Source organism: Pollachius pollachius, assembly GCF_949987615.1.
Source record: "Pollachius pollachius genome assembly, chromosome: 12".
Lineage (NCBI taxonomy): Eukaryota > Metazoa > Chordata > Actinopteri > Gadiformes > Gadidae > Pollachius > Pollachius pollachius.
Genome location: NC_136945.1, coordinates 22,033,469 through 22,049,808, shown reverse-complemented (window position 1 = coordinate 22,049,808; position 16,340 = coordinate 22,033,469). Strand labels below are relative to the sequence as shown.

At 48.0% G+C, this 16,340-nt stretch overlaps 1 protein-coding gene across 1 annotated transcript in view; it reads right to left on the bottom strand.

Annotated features, from left to right (window-relative positions):
• Positions 1–2,241: 2,241 nt before the first annotated feature.
• Positions 2,242–16,340, bottom strand: part of dag1 (dystroglycan 1) — a 47,645-nt gene continuing 33,546 nt past the window's right edge. The window contains exons 3-4 of the mRNA XM_079747314.1: positions 6,669–7,139; positions 2,242–6,292 (exon numbers count right to left, since the gene is read on the bottom strand). Of these exons, the coding sequence (XP_079603440.1) occupies positions 4,469–6,292; positions 6,669–7,139 (2,295 nt within the window). The 3' untranslated portion in view covers positions 2,242–4,468. The remainder of the gene's footprint in view (positions 6,293–6,668; positions 7,140–16,340) is intronic.

Sequence of the window (16,340 nt, the reverse complement as noted above, 5' to 3'; positions counted from 1 at the left end):
ACAACATTTGAGCACCCCTGACGCACTGTTTATTTTTATTTGCGCCCTAATTGCGCCCCATTGAAGGATGGTATTGAATCTATGACTGCTTACGGCTCGAATAGTCTTTTTCTTTTATATACTCTTCACGTTTCTTGTAAAAAACAGAAGGAAAATATTGACAGAAAAACAGAACGCATCCAGTTGAGTTTTGTGGTACAAAATGAATAAGTTAAATGACTAAATTACCAAAAGTACTAGTAGTTTTTTACTTAATCAAAAACTTTTAGTTTTCAATAGCTACAATAACTATTCCGTTAATACATCTTAATTAATCTGTTAATTATTCACAGCGATTGGACATTTTTGGACATTTGCGTTGCAGTCCTACCCTCCCTTTCTTATCTCCCCCTCTCTCTACAGCCAAAACAAACACACACCTCACAACGGCTCCATCCATCTCTGTGTTCCACATTGGACTTGATTGATTGGGGGTCCCATTGAAGGCAGCGTCATGAAACTTAGTTAGTACTTAGCTACAATGACACTTAATGAGATCCTGTTGCCTTGAGGGGCTTTATTTTAATAGATATTGCAGCCTTTACACAGGCGCCCTGATCCCCATAAAATGTCTCGTCATGTCCTGGCAGTACACAGGTCCCTGTGATAAGGCGGTCTCAATCAAACCCAGACCAATTGGCCATTAACCCCTGTCATGCCTCTGATGTGTTTATCCATTTCAGCGACTAGCGTTGCCTGGGGAACTCATCCATCACTCGTTTTCCTCGCTGCCTCCCAATTGAAATGTCGCCCGCAATGGTCAGAGGCACAGCAAGTGACAAATTATTCAACATCTAATCAATGTGATAAGTGATCAATGGGAATAGTCTGATGTTACAAATGAGAAGGGAAGGGATGGTGGCTGGTGGAGGGAGAGACAGAAAGAGAGGGGGACTGTTTTTCTATTAAATCATTTATTTTTGTATGATCTCTTTTTTTAATATCTACTGTCATGCGGTCTCTGCTGTATAACCCACATTTCCGATCTGAGATATTACATTTCTAATCTTTATTATTTAGCCGATGCTTTTATCTCAAAAGCAACCTGTACAGATTTGTATTTCCGATGGATGTCATTAAGGAGCATGTAGGGGCTACATTGATCTCTGCAGGGTGAACAGAAATGTCTCGAATTGTCATCGGACAGAATGTCGACCATGTCTCTGTAACCCTTTTCTGGGGTTGATATATACCTATGAGGAAAAGGATAGCCTGTAACATGGCCCGTGGACCATCCCAATCCGTCCCACAACGCAGTGTTTCCAATAAATAGACTTTACTTGGGCGTGCCGCCAGGTGTTTTAACAGCATCATAAGTATATTTTGCGGCCCAATTTCTCATTTTTAATTAAGCTTTTATATCTCGTCTGAGCGAATGAAGCCATCTGTTAAGGAGTAGGTAGGGGTTTAGCTTCCTGCTCAGGGATGCCTACAGGTAAACTGCAGACATTAGGGCCGGACACAGAGCCTTATGACTGGGAGTCAAACACACTATCCTACCCCTTGGTAGCACGACTCTGTACTCATTAAATCGTTGGCCTGCTGGGTAATTTAGTACAAAAGAGGGCGAAGGTTAGACTCATCGCATCGAACCCTGAGATCCTAGATGTCTGCCAGATACGGGGGAGTTTGTGAGAGAACCCCATGTGGACAGATTGATTGATCAATACAAAGTGATTCATCAATAGGAAAGCTAAGTGGCGGTATTACATGACAGTGATGAAACGGCACCTTCACACAGCATCAATCATGTGTTGACTTGTGATGCCTGTTCCCCCACTACCTTGGTGGAGCAGGACTTAAGCCCTAACATTGGTTAAGAGGTGGTGGCTTGACTTGTATCACTTTAGACACTGTCAATACTGTATGATTTCAATAATCTAGCTTGAATCCTCAATAACTTTAGCCTAATCTATCATTTCCATCCATTCTGCGTTTCCATTCCTCTCATACTGGGTATATAAACACATATTTTATTAGTTTTGAAAATTTTGAATAATGTGAGTTACTGAGGTTTTTCTGAGATTGATGTCTTCAGCTCTTATTACTTTCGTAGCATTGCTGGTTCCCTGGAGAGCTAGGGGAGGACATGTTGTCCTCAAACGTTTGTTGGGACGAGCCCACGTTTCGTTTTCTCCTCTTGTCTTATGAATGCATAAACGGACGACAAATGCTCAGGGGTTTCATTCTCAGTACCAGTTTTGTTTTATTATGACAATGCACACTTAATAAGCAAAGGAAAGGAAAAAACGGTTGGCATTGGGCGGTGGAACCCAGACCACACGAGGGACCCCCGGCCCTGCCCGGGCAGACCGCTGCTCGGACGATCGTTATTGCAAAGGGTCAGTTCGAAACTCACCGGCAAACAATAATGAAATGAACGAATAAAGAAATGAAATAAAATGAGATGTGTGGTTACATAAAACATGGGTCGTTCCAACCTTTTTTTCTTAAAGAGCCGGAGTTACGTTTTTATATGCAAACACGCACGCACACACGCAAACACGTACATTTTTTTTTTTTTAAAAATAAAACATTTCAAATACGTGAATCATGAGGACAACTCAAAAATATGTGTAAATAAGTGAATCAATCCTCTCTATACTAAGATTTTTACAAATTGCAGAACACTAATCAACTGTGTTTTTTTTTTTATTTCTTTCATAATTAAACAAATTTGAAGGTTGTATCAAAAACTTTGTAAAAAAATTAGAGATTTTTCAGTGTGTTTTCCCCCTGCTCTGGTGATAATATCTTGTGCAGACATTATTCCTTTCTTTCCCTCCTGGTCTCTGTGTCTCAGCCTCTCCCGACAGCGGTGGGTGACCTCTCAGATGTGAATATGTGAACCATCCCCTTCGGGGTAGCCTTCCCCACCAGCTCGTTACATACAAAAATAATTATCGCTGTCCTAAAATAGACGCATAGCTCTCCCCCACCCGTGCACGTGAAGAGCTACTCTGGAAATGCAAAAAAAACTATAAAGCAAAAGACACTAAAAACCGAAAGGCAAAATGGTGGCCGCACATCGCTGCTACGGTGTGATCGACGATCGATGCTCGCTAGCAGGCGGCCTTTGTTATTATTGTTATCGAGAGACCTTTAATCAAACCAGGTGAGATACGCATACGTCAACCGATCAAAAGGCTCGGTTGACTTGTCAGTAGGTTGTGATTTGACATTTAAATCGGTTAAATAAAGATTTCAACAAAAGCATTGTTTTCATAGAACATCCTGGTGTGAACGAGACCTCAGACAAATGTAGATCATGCATACATAGATCTAACCCCCAGCCCTATCTTGTCCAGGAGATGGAAGGCAAATAAAAACATAAACGAACAATAAGCGGATAGGTGTCATCGACCCGACATGACAGCCATGCGTGTTTCAGAACGATTTGGCTTATCGGAAAACAAGAAGTCCTGCAGGTTAATTCTCTGAGGCCTACAATATTATTTCCTCTTTCCTCTCTTACAACCCCCCTAAAATATACCACTATCTATCTATCTTCCAGATATACAGTGTTTTTCTTTAAAACTAACAAAGCAAACTAAAATCAAAAATCATTTATTTATGAATTTCTACTAATTATTTTCAGGCTACCACTGTTATTCTTGATGTTACTAGACAGTGTGATAAAGGTTACCAATGGACAGCTCGAGTTAAAAGGCAAACCATACTGAGATTGAATAAACACGCGTGAGCACATGCACACGTGCGCACACACACACACACACACACATTAAAGCACGCACACGCAGCCCTCTCTTTGCCTCGTTGTCTGCAGGTGAGTTGAGATTCCCACGATAAGGGCTCTCTCTGATATCCTGGCGCTCATTATTAAAAAACACTTGTGCCTGCAGTGGGCTGCTGGCTGGCCATTGTCTCTTCATGTTTCTCCAAATAAGACAAAGGGAGAAGTGTTAGGTGGAAGTCTGTCCTTGGGGTGTGATGGGGGAGGATGGGTAAAACAGAAAGGAAAGGAGGAAAAAAATATAATAAAGCCAGTATTAAAAAAAAGACAACTCATGGGGGAAAGAAATGACATTTCTGTGGCCAGAGAGAGCTTGTCCCTTCGCCCAACTGTAGCCACTGTCCAGCCACAAAGCCTGGGAGCAAAGTGTGTCACAGAGTAGTTTGTCCTCTGCAGGCTGCCGTAGTGGCCGGGGCCAGTACTTCAACAGTAGTCTTTCACCAGCTCTCATTTGTCCCCAGATCAGCCCATCGGTCGTTTGTAAAATCCCTCCCGACGTACTTCTCGTATTCCCCTTTCCAAAGATTAGTCCATGTTTACCATGTGGTTGTTTTAGCACCTCTTATCAACCCTCCCGTCCTACATATCTAAAAAGAGCCATCCGCGAGGAGGCCGTCCCAGCCCCTCAGGCGTCCTGTCCCTCGTCCCCCCAGAGGGTAGAGGGCCGGGCGGGTCTTAGGGGGGCACGTAGGGGGGTGGGGATCTGTAGGGCGTCATGTTCTTTGGCCGGGACCCCTTGCCCTCCATGGGGGTGGTGAAGGGGGGTGGGGGCTGGTACGGCGGCGCGTTGGGGTCCTCATCTCGCAGGGCGGTGTACTCCCCCAGCATCTCGTGGTTGAGGGGGGTGGTCTCGGGGGAGGCCATGTTGGGGTACTCCGGGGGAGGGAGGGGGGGCTTCTCCTCCTGCAGGATCAGCGGCATGCTGGACGAGGGCGGGGGCTTGGAATCATCCAGCTCGTCGGCGAAGATGATGGGCACGCCCTTCTTGATGAAGGTGGCCTGGTCCTCGATGGTCAGCTTGCCCTTCCGTTTCTTGCGGTAGCAGATCATGGCGATGATGCCGGCGATGAGCAGGATGGCCGCCACCACCACGGCGGGGATGACCGTGTGGAGGTAGACGTCGTCCGTGCTCTGGCGGCCGGTGCCCAGGGCCGGAGTCACGGCAGCGGGCTCGGGAATGTCGATCTCTCCCGGTGGGATGAAGGAGTAGGTTTTGCAGCTGGACCTCCCTCTCACCTTGACGTCCAGCGGTCTGAACTCGGGGCTCATGGCGTTCTTGAAGCCCTGGACGGGGCTCCCGTTGGCGTCGGCCAGCTTCTGGCTCATCATGGTGATCTGCTCGCGGGGGCAGGGGTGCTGCGGCAGGCTGCTGTTGGTCCACTCCACCACGATGGAGCCCTTGGTGATGTTCCTCAGGCTCACCGTGCTGCTGTTGCGGTCTCCCAGCGCGTACGCCAGCCTCTTGACCAGCAGGATCTTCTTGTGGATGTCGTTGGTCACGGAGCGCGGCTCGCCGTCAAGGCGGACCGTGAACATCACGGGGCTCTTGTCGTTGGCGGGCCAGCGGTTCACCCGGACCTCGAAGGCGTCGATGGCGTTCAGGCTGCCTTTGTCCGCCGCCTGCATGAAGTACTCGTGTTTACCGACGTGCTGGGGCTCCGGCAGGCCGTAGAGCAGCTGGCTGGTGGTGTTGAACTGGATCCAGGAGTCCTCGCCCACTACCTCGTTGTGGTTCTGCCTCAGCGTCAGACGCAGCTTGTCCGTGGTGCCGTCCTCCTTGTCGAAGAACGTGTCCGAGGGGATCTTCACCTCGAAGTAGGTCCCCACCAGGGCGTTGACCTGGTCGATGGGGTTACGCAGGACGGGCTTCTCGTTGTTGGGGTCGGGCGCGATGCCGGACGACGGGGTGGTGCGCCTGGTTGGCTTCATCGTGGTCACCTTGGGCTCCCTCGGCGCAGGGGTGGTCTTGGGCTTCTTGGGTTTCTTGGTGGGCTTCCTCGGAGGGGCCTGGGTGGCCGTGGCCTCCACGAACGTAGGCCTGGTCATGGTGGGCTGGATGAGAACAGAGCTGGTGGTCTCCATCACTCTGGTCGGCAGCGCCGGGACCACCGTCGGGGTGTGGACCACGGAGTCCCGGATCCGGATGGTGGGTTTGCCAGGCAGGGGGACGGGGCCTCTCACGGGGGGGGCGGAGCTGTCGGTGGGCCCGGCGATGGCGGGAGAAGACAGCGTTGGGACGATCCTCACCGGGGGCTCCACGACACTGGTCGGGGGGACCACGGTCAGCAGGGGTGTCGGGGTGTTGTTCAGAGCACGCCTGACCCGCTTGGGGATGTGGGGCTTCTTGTTTGCGATGTGCCAGCCCACGACGGGGTAGCCCAGCTTGGCCGACATGGTGCCTTCTTTAGCTGGCTTCTGGACGCTGTGGATGTTTGGGACACTGCCCTGGTCCAGGGAGCAGCCCAGTTTCCAGGACACAAGAGCTCCGTTCTCCACCACCTTGACGGGAGGAAAATGAATTAATGAGTTGACGGAGCAGATTTAATGGTCTAAAAAACTGGTAATTAACTAAATTGTTTGAGTGGATTGTTCAAGCGAAAATTCAAAGCCAATTATCTTATATATTTACTAAACTCCCTCAATAGTGTTAAAAAAGTAAGCAAACACTAAGTGCAAACCGAAAGGACTACACAAAGCAGGATACACTTAGCAGCACACATCATTTGGCCCTAATTCGAGCTCATTTTATACAATTAGCAATAGTTTGGTTCCCTGCCAATGCCATTGTCCCTGCAGGTTGATTTGTTTCAGTGTTGGGTTATTCAATACAAACGAGGTGTCACGGTAGCCTCCAAGTCATCCATCACCGGCTCACCTTCTTGGCGTTCCCCGGCCCTGCCATGAAGGCGGACATGTCGAACAGTCTGTTGTTCACCACGGGGAGGATCCTCATGTTCTGGAGCTCCACGCCCGAGAAGCTCCTCATGTCGGCCAGCAGGGCCACCCGCTGCTCGGAGCTCATCTTGGTCAGGTCGGCGTCCAGGATGACCGTCAGCACCGTCACGGGCTCCTCATTGCCGCAGACGAACGGCAGGCCGCTGTCGTCCACGCCGCTGGCCTGGTTCAGCGCCAGCTGGCTCGGGTCCACGTCCAGGAAGTCTTCCGGGTGCACCTCCACGGAGAAGAACTCTGTGGGGGAGGGCGAGGAGGTTTTGGTGTGGTTGGAGACGGAGACGGAGATGTAGTAGACGCCCCTGTCCTCCTCCAGAGGGAGACCCTGTAGCGTCCGGCTGGCCTCTTTCCACTTCAGCCATCTTGGTAGAGACTCCTTGCCGGTCTCAACGATCTGAGAGAGAGAGAGAATGAAAACATGCACTGTTATTAGTTTTCGTTTAACATTTGGATATGGGGTACAGACATTTAAAGAAAGTATCTACTAGAAAAGATAGATAAACTTTTATCTATGCAAAAGAAAAGCATATTTGAAATTTAATAGACACTGTTTTTTTTCTAAAGCTGTCTATCAAGAGAGTTTTCATTGACCGAAAAAATAAATGAATGTATATATATCTCTCTGGAGCAAACAAAACTCATTCAGAAGTAGTTTTATTGTCAGCAGCTTTCAACTGCAAGGTCCTTGTTATGTAATTCTCCAAATTCTGCAGTACTGAGCTTTTTCCAAGTAGAAGCATCCTTCCAGCACATTCATCGGTCTTTGTCATGAGATAAGAAAATACTTCTCCAATAATTGTATTAATCTCATGCCTTCTTGAATGGAATTCCACACACATACACACACAGACAAACGCACACACACGCACAAAATTCAATTAATCGTTCTATTTGGTCACCGGGTGTCAAACGTATCACAAATGGGAATCAAACCCATAACCTTTTGCACAACGTGTACTCCCCACAAAACCCTGTTTCAACAACCACCACAACAAACCCGCCAATATCAATCCATAAGACGAGTTAAACGCTCACAGGAGGCCTCTGAGCCTCTGCTTGGATCCAGCTAAAGCTCCTGAAAGCTAAAGAGGCTAGCTTGGCTCCGGTCATAGCTGACGTCTCGCCAGAAACAGCACGGCCGACCGCGCAGCCAAAACCAGCGGTCTGCAACACCCAGGCGGGCTACACTCTAAGTACGTGGCTAATAAATCCTGTGTGTTAAATGTTAAACTGAAGTCCCTGGGCCCATCATCAAGGATGGTAATGGAGGAACAGGGGGACGTATGGGCATTAAGCGAGCACACACCTGCACAGGCATGCAGGCACGTACCTACACATGCATGTGTGCACGCTTTCCTATGTAAACGTAAAGAAAAGCAAGAGAGGCCCCAGTGTGACATGTTCCCTGTGGCCAGACATGTAGCACAGACACAGACACAAACACAGATATGCACACTAACACTCACACACAGACACACACACGCACACACAGCTATTCACATACTATTGACCATGAAGATATTTAATAATTAAAATAATAATCTGCAACTATTCAGTTACCTATCAAGTATACTGGAAAACAACAGATTATTTTCTGATCCTCCTTCTCTTCCAATCAGAACCAGTTCCCTTTAGTTATTTTTTAAGAATTGGCTTATTTAGCCTGAAACCAACGTATGAATGAACACATTAATCTGTTAATCCATTTATCCGCTAAGGTTTTTAGATAATCACGTAACGAACCGTGAGCTAATTAAGTTACACTGGCATGGTTAAGCATTGATGAAGGTAAAATAGATGTACGACTCTGGCAGGCTGTCTGATGAATCATGGCAATTTGTTAAGGTCAAAGATGGAGACGTTGAATATCTGTCTACGTTATATTATCGATCATATGACATTTCAGAATCTGTCTTATCGAGTGAGAACGTTTCTTGGCTCTTCTCCGAGGACCAATCGGTTTTAAACAACAATCTGCCATCCGGCCTTGTGGCCTGGTGTCAGATCTCCATCGTTGCCATAACCCCGTGTTATGGCAACTAAAACCAACACAGCAGCAATAGGGTTAAAGTTAGTACAACCAATTGCAATGCTAAACACTACAGTTCTTAGTTTTAAGACTCACCTACAGACAGACATGAGACAACCTTCTTAAAGACAAATTTAAATGTAACTGAATTTGTCAGCTTCCTGACTTTGCTAAATAGGCAGCCGTAGCTCCGCCCAGCAATCAAGCCTTGTGACTGAAACTAGCCTCAACGACCTCTTACTAAAAACAACACCAGCAGCAAAAACCAACACAGCAGCCATAGGGTTAAAGTTAGCACAACCAATTGCAATGCTAAACACTAGAGTTCTTAGTTTCAAGACTCACCTACAGCCAGATATGAGACAACCTTCTTAAAGACAAATATAAATGTAACAATGGAAAAACAAGTCTTTAAAGAACATTTGCACCCCTGTTCAGGTAGCAATTTCTGATCTCTATTTCTAGGTGCTATTACCCTCCTGGAAATGGACGCACTCAGACGAACGCACACAGGTCAACACGGCGTGGGTTGGTAACGCAGGGGTCTGAAGTACGTCTTGATTGCGATTAAACAGTCCAAACTAGACGTGTCGGTTTGTTGGGTTGTTCTTTTAAGACCGCCTCCCGTTCAGCTGCCTACAGCTCAGCACGGGAGCAAACAGAGAGAATGCGTTTGCTGCAGCGTCAACGGTTTTTCATCAACCCCCTCACCCCTTGTGCAAGTCACGGATGAGGAAATAACGCAGACATAGGGTGAATGGAAATTAAACGGCCACATGTTTTGACAGTCTGGTCTTTTATGCAACACTAGGTGTCTCAGGTGTGTGTGTGGTGGGGGGGTGGGCTACATTGATGGTGTACCTGGTTGATATTGAACCTGAACCCAACCCCCAACCCTCCAGGGATAATGTTTGCAGAAGTCACATGACTAAAATGTATGCGATAAGTTAATGAAAGCCACCCTGGTGTGATGTCAGATCTGTTCGGTGTTCAGTATTCCCTTGCATTATAATTTTACTGGGAACTGTATTGGTGTTTGGGGATAGCTTGCCATGCTACTGCACTTCCATAGGGCCGATGAGTACTTCTGAAACCTTGCTCTGCACTTATGATATGGGGCCAGGATAGTCTAGTGGGCTGGGTGTTTCAATCCTTCAGCAACATGCCTAAGCCTGACCTGCTTTCCAACGATAAGTATCCAAATTCCCTTTTTTTATGAGTCTCTTAATAGACTGATAATAATAATAAAAACCAAAATATGGCAAGCTCAAGCACTTTCCTCCATTCCGCCGACCCCCATCCATCTCCATTTCCTGATTGCCTATCATGGAAGTCCCAAATCCCCCAATTAATATTAAAAAGGTGCGCTCCCGTGTGTTTCCCCTCTCGGGTTCCCTGACACAAGCAGTCTGAGCCTAGAGGTTATTAGCGGTTCCACTGATCCCTGCATGCACAGCGCACAGCCCCTCTGAGAGGCACCCAGGGACCGCCTGCATCTGGGTGAGGATGCAAGCCTATACAGGAGAGGAGGGCTTTAAGCGGAGGGTGGAGGAGGAAGGATGGAGAGATGCTATTTTCTACACATCCCCCTCAACCTTGCGATCATATACTGGAAGCAGGGAGAGGGTGGGGAGAGGAAAGAGAGAGAGAGAGAGTGGCGGGGGAGGTGTTATTCTCCCTGCCCCTCTCTAGATTGGGGAAGAAGGGAGGAGGATTCAGTGAAGAGAAAGAAAGGGAGAGAGGGAAGGGGATGGAGGTAGGGTGAAGAAGCTGTCAAAAGATGGGAGAAAGAGGGAGAGAGAGAGATTCTGGAAGAGGGGATAATGCAGTCAGGAGAGGGAGAGGGAGTGGTGTGTTGTGGAGGAGGGTCGGGGGAGTTCTTTTCTAGGAAATGGCTACAGTGTTGACAAGGGCAGAGCTTAGTCAACACATTAGCATAGAGATGTAGCCGCCACCGCCGCTAATGTCTTTAAACCCAAAAGAGATGCAGAGGATTTCACTGAGGCTAGCCATCACTTGCGGAGGGAGGGAGGTCGGTAGGGTGTTGAAGAAAAGCCCTGCTTAATGGCATCTTGGAAGTCAGTGTTGGACCTCACGAAGCCCGCACTTCTGTTTGGTTACGTTACGAGATTCAGAAACGTATTAAGCAAAGTATAATTTACAAGGAAATAACATTGGCGCAGTTGTCAGCAATAATACAAATCTACAAATAAAAATGAAATGGAGAAAAAAGGTGATTAAATGTGCAGACACACACGCAATACGACTCCGTCCAGCGCTACACTGAATTACTGGCCCACTAATTGGTTAAGAACCCAGGCACGCAGAAAAAAAGTTTTCTCCTCATCCGAGTTACTGAGGTGTACTACCTGACAGGCCAGCACACCTGGCATGCTAATGAGGGGGAAATATAGTTCCACTAGTTTCACTTTGTAAGGACAAACAATTAAAGCGCGGCTTCACATTAAGAGTCCCGTCGACTCTCCGTTGTAGCTCCAGGGCAGATTCCTTTCCTCGCGACAGGGGACCGGCACACATCCGACTGCATCTGCCGCGCCTGTTAGCATTCACTAAGTAGGTTAGCCGATAAAAAAAAATAAAACACTTTTATTTATCAGTCGAACCCATGGGGACCACCAAGGTTGTTGGGATACAGGGAAGAAAATAAAACACAAAACAAACGAGGGAGGGGGGAGAAAAAAACAAGATCGACCGAGAATTGTTCTACACTTCATATATATGTTAATGTAATGTATATATATATGGAATATATGAAAGGTGATTGCTTTAGGTGCCAGGATATTCTAGCAGGTAGATTGTTTTACACCCAACCAGTTGTCAGTTTTGGGTTTGAACCCTTACCCTAAGCCTAACTAGCGCTAACCCTCAACCTAACCCTGACCCTTACCCTAACTCTTACCCTAACCCTGACCCTAACCCTGACCCTAACCCTAACCCTGACCCTAACCCTTACTCTAACCCTAACCCTGACCCTAACCCTTACTCTAACCCTAACCCTGGACCTAACCCTTACTCTAACCCTAACCCTGAACCTAACCCATACACTAACCCTGACCCTAACCCTTACTCTAACCCTAACCCTGAACCTAACCCATACACTAACCCTGAACCTAACCCTAACTCTAACCCTGAACCAAACCCTAACTCTAACCCTGAACCTAACCCTAACTCTAACCCTGAACCTAACCCTTACTCTAACCCTAATCCTGAACCTAACCCTAACTCTAGCCCTGACCCTTACTCTAACCCTGACCCTAACCCTTACAGTCCCACTGTCTCATCGAGTCAGGCGCCGATGTCGGTTGCTTTGAGGCACACTGGGAGACAAGCGACCAGTAAATGGCTCCTAAATGTCTCCTAATCAGCACAGCGAGGGCAATGCCTCCGGGTAGGGTACAGGATGGGGGTAACTCGCAGATGGGTTGATTGTCTTTTGAGGAAGATAAAAACCGGGGGACAGTGGTGACATCACATGCCAACATCTGCAGTGCCGCCGTGTCCCCCCCACCCACGCCCCGGGGGGGGGTTCATCTGTCTGCCCACGCTCACGCCGGCTGCCTTTAAAAAGTCCTTAATTAAAACGAGGAGCGATAATCTCATCAAAGAGCCGCCCGGACGCTTGATCACGTCTTTAGTGCTGACACGTCCCCGCGCACGCTTCACACGGAGCGCACGATAAACACACACACAAGGCACGCACCCATGCAAACATACACACATAACCGAAACGCACACATAACCGAAAAGCACACATAACCAAAACACACACACATGAAACCGAAACATACTCACGCACACTTAACAAAACCACACTCACACACACACCAAAACGCACATAACCGAAACACACACACACACACACGAAACCGAATCGTACTCACACACACACCGAAACACACACATAACCGCAACACATACACATGACCGAAACACACACACATAACCGAAACACACTCACACACGCATACACAACCGAACACGCACGCACATAACCGAAAAAAACACACATACACATAACCGAAACACACACACATAACCGAAACACACACATCCGTTACCGAAACACATACACACCCACATAACTGAAACACACAAACTATTTTCATACACACACACACACACACTAAACACCTGCATAAAAACGGATACACTCAAATAACCGACAGACACGGGCGTCTATGCCCACCACACACACACGCGCACACACTTACACACACGTCACATACACACTCCATCACACGTGCAGACATGCACGCACGCACACACACAAGCGTGACTATCTGCGTAACGCGCTTTGTGGCGTGACGGCGTTATAAATAGGACGACAAAACGAAACAAGATCCTCACAGACCCTTGTGATTGAGAGGCGTGAAAGTGCGTGGGGCGGTATCGCATATAAACATCACCCTTGTCATAACCTAACCCTCATTTCACGTCCGGCCGACAGCCCCGATGGCTGGGGGCAAGAGGCCTCCTGAATTATGATGATATTAGTGTTGCGACCAATGGGAGGGCAGGGATTGGAGCGCAGCCCTGATTGTTTAGTGTTATGGATGGGTACCGGGAACGACGCCTTTTAGGAACTGCAAGCACGCTCTGTTCCTCTCTTACCCTCTCTCTCTCTCTCTCTCTCTCGCTCTCTCTCTCTCTCTCGGTGGAGAAGAATATTGCCCTCTCCATGTAAAAAGGACATTTCCTCTCTCGCTGTCTCTCTCTCCAGATGAAGAGGAAGTATCCTCACTAGCTACTCTTTCATCCTTTCTTAATTTCCTCTGCCTTTCATCTGTTTGCTTTGCTCTATCGTTGTTATTCTCTCTTCCTTTGTTCTTTCTCACCCCGCAGACAGGTACACTTTTGCTCTCACACACACACACCATCTCTCTTGTCAAGCATCAACAGTCTCGTCTTCATCAAACTAAAGAACAATTCCCCCTTTAGTTTATCCTCAGTGACAATAAAAATCTCATCTCGGGGGAGAGGAGAGGACGGGTGAGAAGGGGGAGGGATGGAGAGAGCAGCAGGCAGCGGAGCAGAAAAAGAGAGGAACGGGGGCGAGCGAGAGGGAGATGAAAGCAATGGAGAGGAATTCTGGACCGCGCTGAGATTAGGAGGTTCAATGGGAGAGGAGGGATGGAAAGAGATCACGAAGCAAGGGTGAGGGGGACACAGATGGAGTCAGATAGAGGGACATGTGGCCGTCCCTACAGACATTAAGATGTATGGACGGTAAAGACGTTGAGTCCCAATGTTGACAAAACGCTGTGGTACTGGAGAGGGGCGGGAGGCGGCCATTGTTGCTGAAAACACTCGGTGACAGTTTTATAGATGGGGGGGGCTGAGAATGCTGGGAAGCGATGGAGAGGGAGGCGGGAGCGAAAAGTAGGGTCGAGAAACAGGAGAGAAGTGACAAATTAAATGAAAGGACTTCAATCGTCCATCGTTTTTTTTTCTCTCTTTTTCGTGTGCATATCTAAGCCATTAAATGTAAAATGGAATGGCACTTACTTCTGCAAGAAGCCAATTTCCTCCCTCTGTCATGAATATTTGATAAACAACTGCTCTTACTGACATGAAGGTTGAATTTTGGAGCGTTGGTTAAATCCAAGCTTCTTGGGGGGCTGGGATTACCTAAAATGGGTTGTCCCGTTTCCCTACATCAAAACCCCTCTCACCTCGTAATGTAATGTGAAGAAGAGAGAGAGATTGAAGAGGAGGATGAGTAATAGACAGATGGACAGACGAAGAAATGGAAAGAGCAGAGGGAACAACCCACCCAACAGTTGGGCCTCAAGAAGCGCCAGCAATCTCCAGATGCACTATTAAAGTGTGTGTGTGTGTGTGTGTGTGTGTGTGTGTGTGTGTGTGTGTGTGTGTGTGTGTGTGTGTGTGTGTGTGTGTGTGTGTGTGTGTGTGTGTGGTTTGTACACAGTAAGCCCACCAACTCCTAAAATGCCTTCCTCTGTTTTCCTAATAGACTTTGGTCTTCTAATAAATACAGTATATGTCCTTAACTTTATTATCAACTCTTTCTAAGGCCTCAGCCAGAATCGTTCCAAGGACCTTTGCACTTCAAAATAAAAGTATGGAAAATAAAAGCAGCAAGGCCATTGGCCAACGCCCTAGTCGAGAGTTTCAGTATAAATATTTTGTATATTCTATAGAAAAGAGACACTGATGGAATAGGACTTATTGGAAGAGGTCATACGTCGAGTTTTAATGCAGCATCTTCCTTCATGTCACAAGAAACACAGTATGGGAGAAAGGGTATCTTTCTGGGCAGGAGAGAGATAAAAAGGTTGGGAGAGAGAGAGACAAAGCGAGAGAGGGAGAAAAAAAAATAGCAAGGCTGAGAAAGGGTGGAGAGAGACAAGAGGAGAGCGGTGAATGGAGCCTCGCACAAGTGTTTGCGTGAAATCTCACCCACACACACACACACACACACACACACACACACACACACACACACACACACACACACACACACACACATTCACAGCTGCAGCCCTCTCGAATGCACACGCACACACAAGGATAAGCTGAAATTATCTCCTTGTTAAAGACTACTGATTGAGCGCGCTACCAGCCTGAAAGTCTCTCTCCCTCTCTCTCTCTCTCCCTCCCTCTCTTTCTCCCTCCCTCTCTCCCTCTCCCTCCCCCTCTCCCTCCCTCTCTCTCCCTCCCTCTCCCTCTCTTTCTCCCCCTCTCTTCCTCTCTCTCTCTCTCTCTCTCTCTCTCTCCCTCCCTCTCTCCCTCCCTCTCCCTCGTCCTCTCTCTCTCCCTCTCTCTTTCCCTCTCCCTCCCTCTCTCCCTCCCTCTCCCTCTCTCTCCCTCCCTCTCCCTCCCTCCCTCTCCCTCTCTCTCCCTCCCTCTCCCTATCCCTCCCTCTCTCTCTCCCTCACCCTCTCTCCCTCCCTCTCTCTCCCTCCCCCTCCCTCTCTCTCTCTCCCTCCCTCCCTCTCCCTCTCTCTCCCTCCCTCTCCCTATCCCTCCCTCTCTCTCTCCCTCACCCTCTCTCCCTCCCTCCCTCCCTCTCTCTCCCTCCCTCTCTCCCTCCCTCACTCCCTCCCTCCCAGAGCAACACTAATGTGAACTGAGGTAAACCTGCTGCCGGTGCATCACTGTACAACTTTTAATGAGCTTCATCTCTCGCTCCGTTTCCACCATTTCTCGTTCCTTTTCTTTCTCTCCTCGCTATGTCTCTCCATCACTTTCACTCTCTGTTCTCACCATATATCTCTCTTTCTATCTATCGCTCTCTGTCGCTCTCACTGTCTCTGCCATTTTACTTCTTCTCTCTTTTTTATCTCCCGCTCTCTCCTTGGCTCTCTCCTTTTGCCTTGTAGGAACTAATTCTCTTCATTGGCTTAGAGTTCCTGGCGAGAACTCTTGATAGTGCTGTAGACAAATCTATCCTTACACAGACTGTGTGTGTATGTGTATGATTGCATGCAGTTGGTGTGCCTACAGTGGTAATGTTTGGTGTGTGTGTGTGTGTGTGTGTGTGTGTGTGTGTGTGTGTGTGTGTGTGTGTGTGTGTGTGTGTGT